Source organism: Aythya fuligula, chromosome 15 (genome assembly GCF_009819795.1).
Source record: "Aythya fuligula isolate bAytFul2 chromosome 15, bAytFul2.pri, whole genome shotgun sequence".
Lineage (NCBI taxonomy): Eukaryota > Metazoa > Chordata > Aves > Anseriformes > Anatidae > Aythya > Aythya fuligula.
In genome coordinates, this window is record NC_045573.1 from 2,936,765 (window position 1) to 2,950,683 (window position 13,919).

General features: G+C 48.4%; 1 protein-coding gene across 3 annotated transcripts in view; it reads left to right on the forward strand.

Annotated features, from left to right (window-relative positions):
- Positions 1-13,919, forward strand: part of TOM1L2 (target of myb1 like 2 membrane trafficking protein) — a 47,772-nt gene that overhangs the window by 26,787 nt on the left and 7,066 nt on the right. For 2 of the 3 annotated variants that reach the window (XM_032198054.1, XM_032198055.1), the window contains exons 8-12: positions 2,034-2,167; positions 4,644-4,692; positions 5,245-5,368; positions 5,753-5,870; positions 7,784-7,859. In XM_032198054.1, coding sequence (XP_032053945.1) covers positions 2,034-2,167; positions 4,644-4,692; positions 5,245-5,368; positions 5,753-5,870; positions 7,784-7,859 — 501 coding nt within the window. Of the gene's footprint in view, positions 1-2,033; positions 2,168-4,643; positions 4,693-5,244; positions 5,369-5,752; positions 5,871-7,783; positions 7,860-10,605; positions 10,672-13,919 lie in introns of all 3 variants that reach the window. The other variant, XM_032198053.1, reaches the window with a different exon arrangement.

Below are 13,919 nucleotides of genomic sequence, written 5' to 3' on the forward strand. Positions count from 1 at the left end.
GTATTTATTATCTCAGAAAACTGTATTAGTCTTGGGTCAAGCTTCATATCTGCTTCCCCAGGCTGGTGGTAGCGGGGTGCCCTTGGCTGAGGAACAAATGCAGCACAGATGAGGAATACTGTGATCTGGCATTCCAGCTGCTGCTCTTAACGTGGTATTTGCCTTTTCCATAGCTTCAGAAATAGGCTGCTGTTTTGATCCTTCAGCAGGGAGGATGGGCTCCCACAATAGTACATTTGGAGGGAGGCAGGGAATTGCTCTCTGTGATACATCAGAGCTTGAAATCCATCCAAAAGCCGGTCTCTCCCATGCAGCGGTATTGTGTGTTTGTCTCAGAGCCACGATGGCATCTGATGAGAGGCTTTGCAATAAAGAGCCTTTCAGTTCCTGCCCATTTGGGTTGGACGGCTCAAAGCAAAAGAAGCTTCCAGGAAACCATGACAGACCAAAACCGTGTAGAACGGTTTGCTTACATTCAGAAATAACTACTAACATCTTGACAGCGTAAGCTCACGGCGTAGCTCTAAGGTTAAAGAACTTGATCGTAAAATGGAGCGACAGCAGCGATTCTTCGTTCCAACTGGTTCCCTTCGACGGATGCGTCCTAAATCTGCATCACAGAGCTGGTGAGAACCCGTTTTTGATGACAAAGGGTGGTTAGTCTTTTGAAAGCTGTGAGCCGGGTGCCGTATGCAAGGACTCCTTGCTTTGAGGTTTATATAGCCATCCTCCTTAAATAATTCCTGACATTTTCTCCAACAATCAAATGTAAACAGCTTGCTAGAGAGCCAGCTCTGAGCAGAATAGATAGGTACTGTCAGCCCTCTCGGAAAGGCAGCAAACAAACCTCTGAAATGTCACAATCTGCTTCTAAAGTGATGGGATCAAAACTGACATTGGAGAACACATTCTTCAAGCTGTTAAGGCAGCTGGATTGCACTAGGTGAAATTTATCCAGAGCTTAGGATGTCAGACCAAGCAAGGAAAACAAACACATTTTTGCTTTCATCCCGAAGGTTGTATACCAACAAGTCATCCTTGTTTAGTGCTGAATTTTTGCTCTGAAGTGGAGCTGGGGGGGGCGGGAGATGACGAAGGGACATGCTTTAGTTGAAATGTCAGTGCTTATTGAAGTAAAACCGTGGGTCTAGTCAGTGGCGCCGTGCCATATGTCACGTTTCTTCTTGTAGTTCCTCCTCGACATACCAGTCAGCTCTGACCTTTGGTCTCGAGGCCTTTCAGACCAACGGGGGTAAAAAAAAATTCTGCTAAGTAATTGGTGATCAAAGAGGTGTCCTGGAAGCAGGAGAACTCCTTCAGGCAAACTCACACCCAGGTTTCTTGGAATGAGAGACTTCTAAAATAAATCCCCTCACTCTGTATTCTTTTAAAACGTTCTTCTGAAACTTCCCACTGCCTTTTTGCCGTCCTTGCCTGTGGGCTCGCTCAGGTGATGGGAGTGTTTCTGTGTGCAGTGCAGTTCTGAGCGAGGCGCTCATCTTTTCATGCTCCTGCTCCTTGTAGTGTGTTCACCCTCATCTTCTCTGGCAAGTTCTGTGTCCCCAGCCCTTCTCTTCCAGCTGTGTAGCACACATTTAGCTACCTGTGGCAGCCCTGATGAACTTTTTTCCCCACTTGTTCCACCGCGTGCATCTTTTAGTTTTTGAGGGTGATGCCGTCAAAAAGAGCAGATGGAGTTTTCGTTGGAAACTCTCTTCTGGAAAGCTGTTGTATTACCATGTTTTATTCTTAAAACAGATCACTAAAGTACAGTTATTTATTTTCTGAAGAGCTCAGAGTTAAAGAAGAATCAGGATGTTGAATTGTAAATAGGCTCTCAAGGTTTTATGCCATCGTCTCTTGAAGGGCATGTTTGATTAGATGTGCTTTTGGGTGACATTTAATCATGCAAAGATAGACTTGTCTTAGTGTTTCTCAGCTGGGGGATATGTTTGGCTGTGAACAGAGCTCAACTAAATCTACTTATTGCTAGCTGCTTATCAGAATGTGTGTGCACAATGCATTCCTTGTAGGAACTGAACCGAACCTGTAGAGCTATGCAGCAGAGAATTGTGGAGCTTATCTCACGAGTGTCCAACGAAGAAGTCACAGAGGAGCTGCTGCACGTGAATGATGATTTAAATAACGTCTTCCTCAGATACGAAAGGTGAGACACCTTTTTCTGCCAACTGTTTACATTTGTTCTGGGATTTCATTCAGCTGTTAAAGAGGTCAGTTGATGGAGATGGCCAGCTGAGCCAATGGTCCAGCGTAACAAAATGCGGAGAGCCAAACCCCAGAAAGCATTCACAAAATCCTTCTGTTTTTTATGGTAACGTTCCTACTTCAGTTGTTGCTTTAAATCCTAAGATTTTTTTTTTTTTTTGTCCTTGCAGTTGAATTTTTCCAGGGACTGTCTGTAAAATGCAGGGCGACTTGGTGCAAAACTCTTTGAACTGGCAGAGACGTGAGCCCGTCCGTCCCTGCTGGGTGGTGCTGCACGAATGTAGGAGCTTGGGGCTGAAAATAGCACAACCCCAGCTGCTGGTTCCACTTTGCTAGCTTAGGCTCTGCACAAATGCTTGTGCTGCTTCCTGGCTCAGGGAGGCTCCTGTGAGCTCTCTCTGCCTTCTGATCTCTGAGCTTTCTCCTTTCAGCCCCGGTGCAGGGGGAGCTGCCTGATGCGGGCACGGCCTCCGTGCGTGTAAGGCTTTTTGTTTTTAAAGAACGCTGAAAATCTTGAAAAAGCCCGGCTTGTGCAGAGCTGGGCTTTTTTGAAGAGCTGATCTGCAGGCATCATCCCCAGGGGCGGGACTTGGGTCAGAGGACTTTCAGCATGTCAGACAAAGGCGCTGTCAGCCACATCTGCTGCAGGAGGTGACACGTGATGCGGCAGTCTTGGGAAAGTTTAATCTTCCCCGTAATGACAGGCCTGGGGAGTGAGGCACTAAAGAGTACCCTTTGTTCCTTGTTCTTAGCACAGGGCTTTGTTTCTCAAGCCTTTAAAAATAAATTAGACTCCAGATCTGTGAATCTGTGCTGTCACGGCAGAGGCTGGAAAGAAGGCTCTGTGGCCTCAATTCTGTCTTTGATTTAGCCCTTCAGAGGAGATCGGGGCAAACTTTGAAACAAATGCTGGCTTTTTGTGGGAGATGGCGTGCGTTTCATGCACGAGCGTAATTCTACAAGGGGCAGAGTGTAACTGTCACTGAGGCTTAGTTTGGTCACCCTTCATATTTTTTCCACCTTCGTCCATCTGCAGCTTTGCAGCCCGTAGCCGAAGTGTTTGTAGTCGTTGCAGACTGCGAGGTGAGCAGTGTTAGCAAGCTCTTCGTGGTACAGCAGCTGCACTGGTCTGAGCCTTTCAATAAATCCCAGCTCCTCCTCTGTTGTTCCAAAAGCTCCGCATCCATCACACTGATTTCTGGTGTGGGTACCAAGCTCTGGCAGTGACTGAGGCAGGAGCTCTGGCCGTCGCTCTGGAGCTTTGGATGTAAAGGAACGTGTGCTTCATAAGCCTTCTGGTGAGAAATAGGAGGTGGGAGGTGTCGTAGGTTTCCAGTTCAGGGAGCTGGATTTCCAGTAAAGCTAGACACCCACGGTTTCCTAAAATTGAAATTTGGGCCTGGATTTGTTTTTGCTGCCTTTTAAGTCTGCATTTTCCTGTTACTTTCAAGCAAACTGAAATATTTTTTTTTTAGATTCTCCACGGCATTTTGTTCATCTGGGAGAAAACCCAAAGGATTAAATGATTTTTTATTATTATTATTATTTTTACTGAATAGAGAGGTAATGTGTGAAATTACTTTTGAATGAGGGGAGAAAAAAAAATCTAGCTTCAGAGAAATCATGATGCTTCTCCTGGTAAGGAAGGACAGACTGGGCTCAGATGGGCCTTGGGAGGAGGTAGTTCCCCCTGCTTTTTTGAGCTCTTGAAGGCTGGGTTTACGTTTGGGGTCCCAGCTGTACGGCTGGAGGGGGAAGGAGCAGAGAAGAGACCAGATCTTGACTGGGCAGACTTCTTCCCCTAACAAGCGTGAGGTTTTTTATCCATCATCATTACTTCCTGGGAAGCACCAGTCCATTTGAACGTAGACTCTGATGATCTTTGTGCTGACCCAGAATGGTTTAAGAAATTATTTACTAAGTACTGCTGCTCTTGACACAAGCTGCCTGGATAGGGCCGTGCTGGCATGCGTATGGCTTCTAATTTACATGTATTGCAGCAAGAGGGAGCTGTTAAGTGGGAGTAAGACTCACTGCGGTGCTCAACTTGTTTAGCTGGGAGCATCAATCTTACTGCAGTTGCTCCTGTCCCTTGGCTAACAGGATAGTCTATCAAGAAGCACTTAATGAAAAAAGAAAAAAACAAAGACAAATCCTACAGTGTTTTTCAGGCATGCGTGTGCTGCAAGGTCAGATTAGTCAACTTAATATCCACACTAGCGAGGATGCAACTCCTGTAGCTGTCCTCTCTTTGTCCTAGCTTGGAGTTAAAGCTTCTAAAGTTCTCTTTTGAAGCAATGAAGGCTACGTTCAGTCACAAGCATTTCACGACTTTGTTATAAACTTGCATTTTTCACTGTTTGTTGGTGACTTTAACAGTCCGTGTTGATTTTCATTTATTTTTTTTTTTTTAACAGATTTGAACGTTACCGATCAGGGCGTTCGACGCAAAATGCCAGCAATGGAGTAAGTACCTAGCTCCATTTACTGCAGCAGTGGTTACACCATACTAGCCATGCCAGATCAGATCAAAGTCCATCCAGCCCTGGGTCCTGCCTGTGGTGGTGGTTAATAGTGGGAACAAAGAGAAGAGCATAAGAATGTGGCAAACTTCAGGTGACACTTTTAGCTCAGGAAGGCGCTGCTCTAAAACATCTCTGTGTTTACAATCCTTGATGGATTTTCTTTCATCTGTTGACTTTTTTGATTGCTTCTGAGTCTGGGCAGACTTCTGACATTCACAGTGGTCTGGTGCTAAAAGAGGTGGAGAACACAGACACATTAGATAAATCTGAGGAGATGTAGATTCCCTGCTGTCCTGAGCAGTCAAACAGTTCTTTACTGTCTGACCCTTTCTCTTCTGCACTCATCACCCTTGTACCCAAGAGAGGACTCCATTTGGAAGTACACAAGAAAGGTCTTTTTAGGAAGCAACCATTATTTTTGGGGGGTTAAATGTTGTACTGCAGGAATAAATCTCCGGCATGTGTAACTTACTGTGCTTTTGTGCCCCAACAGGTACTGAACGAGGTGACAGAAGATAACTTAATAGATTTGGGGCCTGGCTCTCCAGCTGTAGTAAGCCCAATGGTCGGAAACTCAACACCCCAGTCTTCACTTTCTTCACAGCTTGCAGGGCTTGGTGAGTACCTGATCTAAGCAGTGTCTATGAGCACAAGGCTGTAATGCATGGATCTTTTCAAGCCTGACCAGTCTGTGGGTCTTGAACAGCATGCTTGGGGCTGCTAGGAAATCCAGGTGTGTGAGTGTGGGAGCAGGTCTGAGCAATTGCTGAGATCCCTAGCGCGAACTTTTCTCACAGTGGGCTGCTGGGATTTACAAGGAGCCATTTTCCTCTTTTAGTTGTGGAGCAGGCAGCCTCCAGCCTCTTCTGGACAGTTGTGCTCAGCGCTCCAACTGTTAACCAGATGACGTTTGTAGCTGTATTGTTAGTGACTTCCTCTCACAGTCACGGCAGCGGTGCTTGCCCGTGGTTTGCTGTTTCATTGGTTCGTTTCTTTTGCAGACTTGGGTACAAACAGCGTCAGTGGCACGCTCGGCTCCCTACAACACAGTAACCCCCGTGATGACTTCGACATGTTTGCACAGACAAGAGGCAGTTCCTTGGCTGAGCAGCGAAAGAAGTATGTTGGAGTTTGTCTTTACTGTTTGAGTCATGGCCCTGCTGTTTTCTAAGGTCATAAATCTGAAACTTCTTTGCTTCGCTCCAGACTGCAAAAGTAGTTTTGATGTATGTTTTTGTGCTTTTAATCCAGGCCTTATCCTGCTGGTCTTTATGAGTACTAGAAAATGGGAAAGTTCTTGCTTCTGGGCAGAGCAGACCAGCTGAGTAATGTTACTTGACCCATCTTAGTTAGTGAGCTCACTGGAAACTTGGAAATGAGCTTGCTTTTACTTCTGCAGATGCTTCCTCTCACAAAAGCTTGTCACCCCGTCCACCCAGCCAGTGCTTGAGGTAGAGGAGCTTAAGGGTCCTTCGTTGAAGGTCATGGATGTACTTTGGTGACTGAATTGCAGTCATCAGGGGCAGAGTTAATATCCAGTTAAACTCTCCCTTTGGCCCAGCAGCGAGACTCTCTCAGGATGTCAAGGCAGTGTAGCTTGCCCGGCTGCTGTACTATCTTTAATTTGTTTATATGTGAAGGGCTTGCATCTGCAGAGCTGCAAATCTGGCAATTTCATGGGTATTTAACAGGTCCAATTATTTTAATGTAAAACAAATCTGTGCACCTATTAAGAAATCCTTTGATCCTTGTCAAGTGAGATTCATTAAAAGACACTCAGGTATTTTTCTTTCATATGTTATTTCTTGCCTCCTCCTGGTTTCAAATTCATGAGGACGCAGTGGCTACCAGCAGTCAGAACATCATTAATGTCTTGTCTCGATCCACGAAATGTTGTTAAATAGTTTAGCTCAGACCTTAACAGCTCTGGAAAACTTCAGCTGGCAAGCTTACTGCAATCTCTCATTTGCAGTCATGAGTATAGCTGCTTGTAGTGCCTCAGCTGCAGTGTCAGTGTTGAGGAGATGTGCTCTACTGTAGAGACACGCGTTACCACTGGAGATTTCAGGCTGAGAGCCCTAATGTGTAGGCAGAAAGGAGATGCATTGCAGAGAGATTTAATGGAGTTCCCTCTGTCTCTTGCGCTAAATGAAGCGCGAAACTAGCCTTCCCACACTGCACCTCTATCTACTTCTCTGAGCTAATAGAACAAGGAGCATGCGATTGCACAGGGGAGGATTGCTGTATCTTCCTCGGACTGTACTCCGTGAGCAACAGCGAGGCAGTAAAGATGCGAGTGTGACATGCCACGATGTGTAGGTGAGAGCCTCTGGGTGCTGTGCTCAGAGCCTGGGAGAAGCCAGCACGCTGCAGGGGAAAGTGCTCGTCCTGCTCAGACCCACGGCTCCTCTCGGGGCAGATTTACGGGCAGGTGCTGGCATCTGCTTCAACTCCTGGTTCACCCCCTGCGCTCAGAGAAACGATATGGTTGCCTCTGTTGGCTGGCTAGTGCGTTTCCTTTCGATGCAGCAATTTAAGAAGCTTTTTAAAAATCCAACCTCTGCAAACAGACGATGATTGACCAGCTCAGTGCCCTTCTTTGTACGCTTTGCTTTAGTTCTTGCTAGGTTTCACCTGTCTTCAAGTTTCTCTCTGCCTCCTCCCCTCCATGCGTCAAGGTCAGGCTTCCAAATGTCATCCTGAAAGCTCTGCAAAACACAGTCTGTAATCAGGCCTCCTTTCAGAGTCCCCTGCGAGCTGTTGGATGTGCTTATGGTGCCTCATAACCTATTTGCCTACCTTTCATAATGCCAATCTTGCTCTTTTTAATTCAACAAGCTCGCTGGAACCGATAGCCACTCTTTATACAGAGCACATTCCTCTTCTGGAATGCACTTAGCACACTTCAGGTCCTGTTAAGAAAAAGAACACGCTCTCTGATTGCAGGGGAAGTAAATCAGAGCAGCGTGTACGTTCTGCACGGGTGACTGCTGGACTTCCTTCTAGTTCTGGGGTTTGTTCCTCTCTTTCAGCGTGACATACGAGGATCCACAGGCTGTCAAAGGACTGGCGTCCGCCCTGGATGTTCGGAAACAGAACACGGGAGTGGTAGGTGGCTGCTCTGCGGTTCGTTTTCTGAGGCTGTGTGTGGAATCCAGGCTGGAGACAGCTGCTTTGACTGAGACTTCTCATTCTGTATTCCGGTGACGTGCCGGTACCGGCTATTTTGAAATTGATATCTATGAGCAAGCACTTGCTCAGTAATGATTTCTAAAGAGCTGCTACTTAGTACGCCAGCCTAAAAGACTTCAAAATGAGAGCGGGTAAATTGTCCTGCGTTCACGCAGCTTGCCTGGGGGGTCCGTTTCTTTAACTGGAGTTGTTGCTGAGAAGAATAAGTAGGGAACATCGTGTCAACACGGGTGTGCATCTGTTTGCTTTGCTTTTTCTTATGAAAGTTGGTGCAGTCTTAATCTGCTAGCCTTTGCTTAAAGTGCATGGATACAAAAGCAAGTTACAGGAGGAGAAATTGTGTAGACTTAATGCTTCACATGCCGTGCCAAAGCTGTCCTTGCATGCAGGCTGTTCTGTCCCAGGGCAGGCTCCCACTGCCTCATGTGGGCAAAAGAGCCCCCCAGGCTGCCTCGTCACACTGGATGGTACTAGAAACTTGTCCTGGAGAGTGAGCTCAGCCCCTGTGTGCATGCCCCTATGAAGGCAGACGTGAAAAGAGCTTTTGGATCATCCCTCAACCCCTTTCTACCACCCTGCTTTTTTTAAGAACAGTTCCACTCTTTCATACCCAGCTGTGTGCAAGTTTTTAGATGGCAGAGCAAGTGCAGAGCCTTTCCCTAGGCCAATCCTGGTGTGTGCTGACCACTAGGGAGCACGGGAGAGCCAGTGTAGCAGGGGAGAGGCAGCCTGCACACGCACCCTCCGAGGAGAATCGCCTCCCCACGCCTTGGCCGATCCCACCCTGGTTCTTTCAGAAGTTGAAATGGGAGTGCTCTGGGCAGCTGGCACGCCTGGCAGCTTGTGCTGTGAGCCAGGGAGAGTTTTGTGCTTGGAGCCAGCTGGGGTCAGATCACAGCTGCCTGCCTGCCTTGGCCATCGCTCAGAGGCAGCAGGGCTTCAGCAGAGATTTCTTACGGAGCGCCCCCACCCAACAAACCTGCCTGCTTCTTGCTGCCCCCTCTTGCAAAAAGGGTAATTTAGAGCCCAGGTCAGTCCTGCGGCCAGTTTCAAGCGTGAAAATTCATGCCAAAAATTCATTCCAGAAGGAAAAGGGGGAAGCATGGGGAGGCAGGGGCAGAAGTACACCGGGGAGTGAGGGAGGAATCCCTGGAGCTGGTGGTGCTGTCCAAGCCCCCAGAGTCACTGAGCTGTGCTACTGGGAGGGCCTGGGGAAGGATCTGGGACTCTGCTCCTTGTTCCCAGCTAGCCAAAAGCAAGGGGCCTGCACTTAGCTACTGGGGCTTGGGGTCACCCCCGTGTTTATTAACACTCAGCTCAGCTGGAGGCACCGCTGTGACCTGTCATCTGCACCAGCACAGCTGCTCTGCCCCGAGTGCTATCAGTTCAAAGGGCTGAATCGAAGCTAATCTGATGGGTCAAAGTTTTTTGGGGACAAGCACTTCATGGGTTAGGGAACTTTGGGCTCTGAGATGTTGTAGGGACTTTCAGCCTCTTCTCAAAGGTCCTGATGACTGGATCAGGTAATCGGAATAGCTTGTTATGAAACGCAATCCTTGGGTAGTTGGTAAACAAGGCTAGCGTTGTGAGGCTTGTGGGTGGCTCCTCTGAAGGGAAATAAAAAAACTAAACTTCCCTAAAGTTACCAGCCCTGGCATGTGTAGGAAAAAACTGGCAGCGCTCCCTAAATGAAAGACACGCGTTAATTTGGGCAGAGAGCTAATTTAAGAACAGCTCTAGGGAGGAGCCAAAAGCTTTGCAACACATTCTTCACACACGTCTTCTTCCAGCACAGTTGTCCAGTGCTAAATTTCAGCACATCCGACATTTCTAATGTAGTCATTCTCAGAAAGGTCTGCGGAGAGACGGCTGGTCACGTGGCATTAGCTGTCTTTTAATATGATTTAGCAGCTGGAAACGAGACGAGCTAAAAATACGCTGTTTTCTTAATATTGCTTTTCCATGTTGGGAATTGCTTTTGTTGCCACAGAGTTGTTGCGCGATCGCAACTGGGAGGAGAGGTGTCCAAGAAACAATTCTCCAGTGTTACGCAGAGAGTGGATAAAGTTGGAGTGATTTTTCCCCCCCCCTTTTTTTTTTTCTCCTAGCACAAGGACTGAAATGAGAGATACGAAATCACAGCTGATTATCTGTTGTAATGGGGACAGGAGAGGCATCCCACGCAGGACAGGTAGCAGGGTGCAGGGACACAAACTCACACGTGGCTCTGCTCAGCCAGCCCCGTTTGGGCAGGACCAGAGAGCTGGAACTGCCACACGGTGCTGGTCCCAAGCAAGCCCCTCCAGACCTTCAGAGGTGGCTCTGTGCCTGCACCCCAGCTCGGGGACAAAGTTCTGGAGGACAAGAAGCCATCCTGAGAGCCCCTGCAGCGCTGTGCCACGCAGCCTGCAACCTGCACAGAGGGGACAGGAGGCATCAGCAGTCCTTTAACCTCGGCTGCTCTTAGAGGTGGGCAGCCTGAACGACTGCCAGGATGCTTCTGCGGGCTGCAGAGGGGGATGCAGCTGCTGCCAGAAGCTACCACGGGGTGTGTGTGGGTGTGTGGGTGTGTGTGAAGCTTTCGACTTGCTGCTGTTATGTTACTTTATCACGGGTGTTGCTGTGGTTTCTCTCTTTATCGACCTTTCTGTTCTCAACACAGAGGAGAGGTAAAGGTGGGAACTCAGACATGGAGCCCATAGACAAGTGGCTAATTACACAAGGAATGGTGAGGACTTCACCACGGAAGCGATTCCTCCTGCCCACCCCGGTCCCTTTACCTAGAATAACCACCCTTCATTCACCTCTCATCCTGCCCTACTCAACCACTTGAAATCAGACAGTACAAGGAGTTTGTTTCCCACCTACATCGTTACCTGGGGCAAAGGGAAAATTTGCACCGATTTCTGGTTTGTGCAGGACAAAGGCCTGTGAGCAGCCTAATTATTTGTAGCATCACACACCACCATCAGAAGAGGCCTGGGGATCAAATCGCTTCCTTGTACTGTCTTGATTTATTTATGCAGTATCCACTTTTCGAGGGATAAACACAAGTCTCGTGCAGCTTGTTCGTAAAGGGGACACTTTCTAGGTGCCTTTAAAGCAGCCTCTTCTGGTACTGCCTAACTTTGTGGTCTGGAAAAAACATCTGTAGGTTGTAGGATCGTGTTTAATTGAACTAAATAACGCAGGGGTACTTCTGTAGGAAAAGAAGAGAATGGGAGAACTACGACCCAAATTGACATCTTCCACCCCAGTCAGGGAATTAAGCAGGCATTAGGATTCAGACTCCAAAAGGTACAGCAGCGTTTCTGGCTTCAAGGGTTTAATTCCTGTGCCTGACGATGCCAGCGTTCTGATAAAATCATGCTTCTGGAGATCTGTCTCCAAATCTGTGCACATCTGACCTTGTTTGAAGTCGTCCTTTTTCAACATGCTTGGAGAGAGAAGTTGGAAAGCGTGCTTTAAGTGCAGAAATCAGAGAGGTAGGTTAAAAAATAGCCTCTGCCCTGCCTTAAAGCCAAGTTCCAAGACCAATTTTGTATTTTTGGACTGCATAATCCATCATTTCAAGTGTTTGAGAACAGTACCAGTAATGTGACCAAGCTGAACAAAGTCCAGGAAGTCCTATTGAGACCGTCCTGACTGCAGCCGAGTTCAGAAACGGGCAGTGCAGAAATCCCTCGGGGCTGGGACGTGCTTGCAGCCCAGTGCATGGGGCTGGGTGCCCGGATGCCTCTGGAACAGGAGGGCCACGAATGCCCCAGACAAAGCCAGCGATGCTTGACAAGAGAAACACCCCAGAGAATTTCAGGCTGGGAAAATTCAGAGCGCGCGGTGTCGGAGTGCACCGGCTCTGCAAAACACTTGGCGTTTTTCCTGCTAGGTTTAGGGCGATTCCAGGTTATTTCCGAGGGTCATTTTGGGCATTTGGGAGCAGTCTGCATGCCTGGAGCATGCACAGTGCCTTGGCACACGTATATATTTTTTACAGCCCTATCTGCTGGCCTGTGCAAGCAGCCTGCTACCACCCGTAGGTACACCCAGATGCAGGTACCCATCCTTGAGAGGCAGAATTTATTTCTGTGCCTGTTGGAGACCCTCAGCTCGTAACAGGAGCATGGAAGAGCCGTGCAGGGAGCAGCTCGCCCTGCCCCGATGCTCTTGGCTGCCTCACCCAGGCTCGTGCTGCTCGGAGGCTCCGTTGCAGCCGGCGATGCGCGGTGCCAGCGTTAGGTGTTCATCCATAATGAACAATCCTCTGATTGAGTGAGTTCCTCCTCTTTGCCTTTCCACTGTTTACAAGAGCAGGGAAGCATGAAATCGGCACCCCTGCTGTTCACACCGCTCACGCCACGGCGTTATTAAAAACAAAAAAAAAACAAAAAAAAAACACAAAAACACAAACAAACACAATATTCCTTCGTTGGCTTGTGGTTATTCGGCCTGGAAAAAGGATACTGCACCACTCACGGAGGCAGAGGGATTTGGGGAGGGAAGGGGGCCCGGCTGTCCAGCCAGTCGCTGCTCTGACAAGCTTCTCGCCTCGTTTGTACGCTCCATGTGAGAGAGAAGTGCCTAAAATAAAACCCAACTAATAATTAACCCCGTTTCTCTCCTAACTGGCTGTAGCTCTTACCTAGATGTGTTAATACGGCTGTAGCATTTGCAAAGCAGGTGGAGCAACCAGCACCCCGGGTACAAACCCGGTGTGTGGGCTCTTTGGCAACTTTTTGTGCTTTTGAGATGAGGGGGAAAAAAGGATGAGCTGACATTGCCCTAAACTGTGCCTGTACAACACAGAGACCACAGAAAGGGTTTTCTCTCCTGTTCTCCTCTCAGAAGAAACCTACCAGAGCTGTTGTCACATCCCTCTGACCTGACCTGATGTTTACAGACCCATTGAAGCTTAGGGTGGAGCTCTTCGCGCTCCACTTCTGTGCGCCCCAGTTCCCCAGCACACCTTCATGGGGCAGGCTCCTTCAGGGCTCCCCGGGCACCCTCCTGGGGAATTTGGCAGCGTTGTTTCTCTTTCAGCTTAACCTGCAGCCCACTTCTGCTGGCAAGGTGACGGCAGGACCATGGAGACACAAACCCCTTTTATCCATTAAAGCTAATGTAGTTTTATCCTCAGAAAATGTTCCTTTTTCGAGCACATCTCCGGGATTTTAGCCAAGCTGCCCAGTCCAGCAGTGCTTTTTGCAGGGCAGGTTGTGCTGGTGGTGTGCAGGGGGCTGCAGCAGCACCTCTTGGGCTCAGACTTCACCATGAGGCCACCACCACTTCTTAGTGCAGGTAATTCCAGTTCCCCTTCCCCTTAATTCGGGCTGCTCTTGAGATTTGCATGAGTAGATCCATTTGGTAGAATAATGGATCACTCACCTGCCAGCTGGGTATCTGTTGCAAAAGCAAGGAGCAGCTGGTGTTTGAACCATGTCAGGACAGACACTGGGACGGTGGCGAGGGAGGAATGAAACCGAACCAGAGCACACAGAAGAAAAACAAACAGCTTTCAGCCTTGCGTCCTCACCCCCAGCAGCATGCCAGGCCGGAGGGGAGGCTCTGCCCTGCAGTAAAGTTCTGTGGGCAGGGATTAAACGAAATCTTTGCTGAGTTGACGTTAATTAGCAGCAAAGTAGGATGCTGCTAAATCTATTTTCAGTAGAAAGATAGGATTTAGGACGTGGAAATGATTTGGGAAACATAAAATTCTTGAAAAAAAAAAGTTATCTTGGAGACCAAATTGCTTGAAATCATGTGAAGATCTTGCTTCTACATGTGGTAGGACCCCTCTCCTTTCTGAAAGCAAGCAGGCAACGTTCCCTCATCCTGACGAGGACACGGGCATCCCCGCCTGCCAAGCTGTCGGATTTTAGGGCCCACTGCAAGAAGCGTGATCCCCCCACGTGGATGGGGGCATGCCTGTGGGATCCAGCTCTGCAGGTCGGGGTGCAGGCACAACAGGCTGCGCTGGGA